We start from the raw sequence: 6,000 nt of genomic DNA, 5'->3' as shown, positions 1-6,000 counted from the left end.
CTGGGAATCCCTTGTGTATGCCTGCACTGTACGCCTGGGAACCCCTTGTGTATGCCTGCACTGTACTCCTGGGAACCCCTTGTGTATGCCTGCACTGTACTCCTGGGAACCCCTTGTGTACACCTGCATTGTACTCCTGGGAACCCCTTGTGTACGCTTGCACTATACTCCTGGGAACCCCATGTGTACGCCTGTACTGTACTCCTGGGAACCCCTTGTGTACGCCTGCACTGTACTCCTGGGAACCCCTTGTGTACGCCTGCACTGTACTCCTGGGAACCCCTTGTGTACGCCTGTACTGTACTCCTGGGAACCCCTTGTGTACGCCTGCACTGTACTCCTGGGAACCCCTTGTGTACGCCTGCACTGTACTCCTGGGAACCCCTTGTGTACGCCTGCACTGTACTCCTGGGAACCCCTTGTGTACGCCTGTACTGTACTCCTGGGAACCCCTTGTGTACGACTGCACTGTACTCCTGGGAACCCCTTGTGTACGCCTGCACTGTACTCCTGGGAACCCCATGTGTACGCCTGTACTGTACTCCTGGGAACCCCTTGTGTACACCTGCACTGTACTCCTGGGAACCCCTTGTGTACGCCTGCACTGTACTCCTGGGAACCCCTTGTGTACGCCTGCATTGTACTCCTGGGAACCCCTTGTGTACGCCTGTACTGTACTCCTGGGAACCCCTTGTGTACGCCTGCACTGTACTCCTGGGAACCCCTTGTATACGCCTGCACTGTACTCCTGGGAACCCCTTGTGTACGCCTGCACTGTACGCCTGGGAACCCCTTGTGTACGCCTGCACTGTACTCCTGGGAACCCCTTGTGTACGCCTGCACTGTACGCCTGGGAACCCCTTGTGTACGCCTGCATTGTACTCCTGGGAACCCCTTGTGTACGCCTGCACTGTACTCCTGGGAATCCCTTGTGTATGCCTGCACTGTACGCCTGGGAACCCCTTGTGTATGCCTGCACTGTACTCCTGGGAACCCCTTGTGTATGCCTGCACTGTACTCCTGGGAACCCCTTGTGTACACCTGCATTGTACTCCTGGGAACCCCTTGTGTACGCTTGCACTATACTCCTGGGAACCCCATGTGTACGCCTGTACTGTACTCCTGGGAACCCCTTGTGTACGCCTGCACTGTACTCCTGGGAACCCCTTGTGTACGCCTGCACTGTACTCCTGGGAACCCCTTGTGTACGCCTGTACTGTACTCCTGGGAACCCCTTGTGTACGCCTGCACTGTACTCCTGGGAACCCCTTGTGTACGCCTGCACTGTACTCCTGGGAACCCCTTGTGTACGCCTGCACTGTACTCCTGGGAACCCCTTGTGTACGCCTGTACTGTACTCCTGGGAACCCCTTGTGTACGACTGCACTGTACTCCTGGGAACCCCTTGTGTACGCCTGCACTGTACTCCTGGGAACCCCATGTGTACGCCTGTACTGTACTCCTGGGAACCCCTTGTGTACACCTGCACTGTACTCCTGGGAACCCCTTGTGTACGCCTGCACTGTACTCCTGGGAACCCCTTGTGTACGCCTGCATTGTACTCCTGGGAACCCCTTGTGTACGCCTGTACTGTACTCCTGGGAACCCCTTGTGTACGCCTGCACTGTACTCCTGGGAACCCCTTGTGTACGCCTGCACTGTACTCCTGGGAACCCGTTGTGTATGCCTGCACTGTACTCCTGGGAACCCCTTGTGTACGCCTGCACTGTACTCCTGGGAACCCCTTGTGTACACCTGCATTGTACTCCTGGGAACCCCTTGTGTACGCTTGCACTATACTCCTGGGAACCCCATGTGTACGCCTGTACTGTACTCCTGGGAACCCCTTGTGTACGCCTGCACTGTACTCCTGGGAACCCCTTGTGTACGCCTGCACTGTACTCCTGGGAACCCCTTGTGTACGCCTGCACAGTATTCCTGGGAACCCCTTGTGTACGCCTGCATTGTACTCCTGGGAACCCCTTGTGTACGCCTGCACTGTACTCCTGGGAACCCCTTGTGTACGCCTGCACTGTACTCCTGGGAACCTGTTGTGTACGCTTGCACTATACTCCTGGGAACCCCATGTGTACGCCTGTACTGTACTCCTGGGAACCCCTTGTGTACGCCTGCACTGTACTCCTGGGAACCCCTTGTGTACGCCTGCACTGTACTCCTGGGAACCCCTTGTGTACGCCTGTACTGTACTCCTGGGAACCCCTTGTGTACGCCTGCACTGTACTCCTGGGAACCCCTTGTGTACGCCTGCACTGTACTCCTGGGAACCCCTTGTGTACGCCTGCACTGTACTCCTGGGAACCCCTTGTGTACGCCTGCACTGTACTCCTGGAACCCCTTGTGTACGCCTGCACTGTACTCCTGGGAACCCCATGTGTACGCCTGTACTGTACTCCTGGGAACCCCTTGTGTACACCTGCACTGTACTCCTGGGAACCCCTTGTGTACGCCTGCACTGTACTCCTGGGAACCCCTTGTGTATGCCTGCATTGTACTCCTGGGAACCCCTTGTGTACGCCTGTACTGTACTCCTGGGAACCCCTTGTGTACGCCTGCACTGTACTCCTGGGAACCCCTTGTGTACGCCTGCACTGTACTCCTGGGAACCCGTTGTGTATGCCTGCACTGTACTCCTGGGAACCCCTTGTGTACGCCTGCACTGTACTCCTGGGAACCCCTTGTGTACACCTGCATTGTACTCCTGGGAACCCCTTGTGTACGCTTGCACTATACTCCTGGGAACCCCATGTGTACGCCTGTACTGTACTCCTGGGAACCCCTTGTGTACGCCTGCACTGTACTCCTGGGAACCCCTTGTGTACGCCTGCACTGTACTCCTGGGAACCCCTTGTGTACGCCTGCACTGTATTCCTGGGAACCCCTTGTGTACGCCTGCATTGTACTCCTGGGAACCCCTTGTGTACGCCTGCACTGTACTCCTGGGAACCCCTTGTGTACGCCTGCACTGTACTCCTGGGAACCTGTTGTGTACGCCTGCATTGTACTCCTGGGAACCTGTTGTGTATGCCTGCACTGTACTCCTGGGAACCCGTTGTGTACGCCTGCACTGTACTCCTGGGAACCCCTTGTGTACGCCTGCACTGTACTCCTGGGAACCCCTTGTGTATGCCTGCACTGTACGCCTGGGAACCCCTTGTGTACGCCTGCACTGTACTCCTGGGAACCCCTTGTGTACGCCTGCACTGTACTCCTGGGAACCCCTTGTGTACGCCTGCATTGTACTCCTGGGAACCCCTCGTGTACACCTGCACTGTACTCCTGGGAACCCCTTGTGTACGCCTGCACTGTACTCCTGGGAACCTGTTGTGTACGCCTGCACTGTACTCCTGGGAGCCCCTTGTGTACGCCTGCACTGTACTCCTGGGAGCCCCTTGTGTACGCCTGGGAACCCCTTGTGTACGCCTGCACTGTACTCCTGGGAACCTGTTGTGTACGCCTGCACTGTACTCCTGGGAACCCCTTGTGTACGCCTGCACTGTACTCCTGGGAACCCCTTGTGTACGCCTGCACTGTACTCCTGGGAACCCCTTGTGTACGCCTGCATTGTACTCCTGGGAGCCCCTTGTGTACGCCTGCATTGTACTCCTGGGAACCTGTTGTGTACGCCTGCACTGTACTCCTGTGAACCTGTTGTGTACGCCTGCACTGTACTCCTGGGAACCCCTCGTGTACACCTGCACTGTACTCCTGGGAACCTGTTGTGTACGCCTGCACTGTACTCCTGGGAGCCCCTTGTGTACACCTGCACTGTACTCCTGGGAACCCCTTGTGTACGCCTGCACTGTACTCCTGAGAACCCCTTGTGTACGCCTGCACTGTACTCCTGGGAACCCCTTGTGTACGCCTGCACTGTACTCCTGGGAACCCCTTGTGTACGCCTGCACTGTACTCCTGGGAACCCCTTGTGTATGCCTGCACTGTACTCCTGGGAACCCCTTGTGTACGCCTGCACTGTACTCCTGGGAACCTGTTGTGTATGCCTGCACTGTACTCCTGGGAGCCCCTTGTGTACACCTGCACTGTACTCCTGGGAACCCCTTGTGTACGCCTGCACTGTACTCCTGGGAACCCCTTGTGTACGCCTGCACTGTACTCCTGGGAACCCCTTGTGTACGCCTGCACTGTACTCCTGGGAACCCCTCGTGTACGCCTGCACTATACTCCTGGGAGCCCCTTGTGTACGCCTGCATTGTACTCCTGGGAACCCCTTGTGTACGCCTGCACTGTACTCCTGAGAACCCCTTGTGTACGCCTGCACTGTACTCCTGGGAACCCCTCGTGTACGCCTGCACTATACTCCTGGGAGCCCCTTGTGTACGCCTGCATTGTACTCCTGGGAACCCCTTGTGTATGCCTGCACTGTACTCCTGGGAACCCCTCGTGTATGCCTGCACTATACTCCTGGGAGCCCCTTGTGTACACCTGCACTGTACTCCTGGGAGCCCCTTGTGTACACCTGCACTGTACTCCTGGGAACCCCTTGTGTACGCCTGCACTGTACTCCTGGGAACCCCTTGTGTACGCCTGCACTGTACTCCTGGGAACCCCTTGTGTACGCCTGCACTGTACTCCTGGGAACCCCTCGTGTACGCCTGCACTATACTCCTGGGAGCCCCTTGTGTACGCCTGCACTGTACTCCTGGGAAGTCCTCGGGTATGTGTAGTGTTAGGTCAGCTGCTCTTTGTATTATCTCAAACAGTGGGTCCCTGGAGGAATATGCGCCCAACCTCCAGGGTGACACCAGTTCCCGAGATATAAGTAGTTCTTCCCCGTAGTGTCTGCCCAGGGTCCTAGGTAGTTGCCACTTACCTCTGCGAATTGCAGCCAGCAGGTCACTCCTGGCATCGCTCATCGGGATGAGTGGGATCTGAGATTTCCTTGGTTCAACAGTGACAGTGTGAGGAGAGGCTGAGTGAGCAGGGGAGGCAGTGAGAGTTGGGGGGCCGGGTGGGGGAGGGGGTGGGGCTACAGGGGGCCCCATGGAGCCAGCTGGAGGAGGGGGAGAGCCAGAATATGGACAGGGTGGGGCCGGAGGGGGTGGAGGGGCATATGACGAGAGGGCCATGGAGGCCGCGACATTGGGGGCCATTGGAGCTGGAGCTGAAATGGGGCTGTCAAACGCAGTTTGCGCAGAGGGGATCATGGGAGGAGGCGGCGGCGGGGCAGGGGGCGTAAAGTATTCCGCCATCGGCATCTGCTGACCACTGAATGGGAAGAAGGAATAAGTTAGCTACAGATACATTACACCTGCTCTTCACTGTTACATGAGTCACTTTATTCCACCTCTTAGCACAGGTGGCCAACTCCAGTCCTCAACAGGTTAGATTTTAAGGATATGCCTGCTTCAGCACAGGTGGCATATCAAAGACTGCACCACTGACTGAGCCACCTGTGCTGAAGCAGGGATATCCCCAATACCTGGCTTGGTGGTTACATTGGGTGCATTGTCAGTGTTATATATCGCGGCACTGTGAGTAACTTTTGACATTGGATTTCCCTGCAGATGTAGCTTTATTGTGCGACATGATAACCCATTCCACAGCAGCGATAACGCAGAATATCAAAAACACGTCCCACTGCGAAACGCCGGCGAGAGCGATAACCCTCGCTGCATCTGTACAACATCAAACACAGTGCAACCGCTTTGGGTAGCAATGCTCTCTGGCAATGAATAGGTTAATCATAGTGCTGTCGCTGATGGTGCCAGGTAGAGACGGACGAATCCGCCCAAATACATTTCCCGGATTTCCGCTGATATTACCCCCAAAAAATCCGTTTTGCGGTGTTAAATCCACAAATGGATTTGGTCGGTTTCAATCCACGCGGATTCATCAAACTCCGCCATTGGATACAACCCGTGGACAGATTTGTAGAATCCAATCTGCGGATTCAGCGATCCGTCGCCATATTCTTAAAATACTTAAGGATCTGCCAACGCAACGCTGAATTCGTGGATCGGA

General features: G+C 56.2%; 1 protein-coding gene across 3 annotated transcripts in view; it reads right to left on the bottom strand.

Annotated features, from left to right (window-relative positions):
* LOC142467605 (actin-binding protein WASF3-like) overlaps positions 1–6,000 on the bottom strand; it is a 42,173-nt gene that overhangs the window by 2,175 nt on the left and 33,998 nt on the right. For all 3 annotated transcript variants that reach the window (XM_075573517.1, XM_075573520.1, XM_075573519.1), the window contains one exon: positions 4,850–5,244. In XM_075573517.1, coding sequence (XP_075429632.1) covers positions 4,850–5,244 — 395 coding nt within the window. The remainder of the gene's footprint in view (positions 1–4,849; positions 5,245–6,000) is intronic.

The sequence above is a fragment of the Ascaphus truei genome, chromosome 16 (genome assembly GCF_040206685.1).
Source record: "Ascaphus truei isolate aAscTru1 chromosome 16, aAscTru1.hap1, whole genome shotgun sequence".
Classification (NCBI taxonomy): Eukaryota; Metazoa; Chordata; class Amphibia; order Anura; family Ascaphidae; genus Ascaphus; species Ascaphus truei.
The sequence above is the reverse complement of the archived record's forward strand: the minus strand, read 5'-3'. Positions and strand labels throughout refer to the sequence as shown.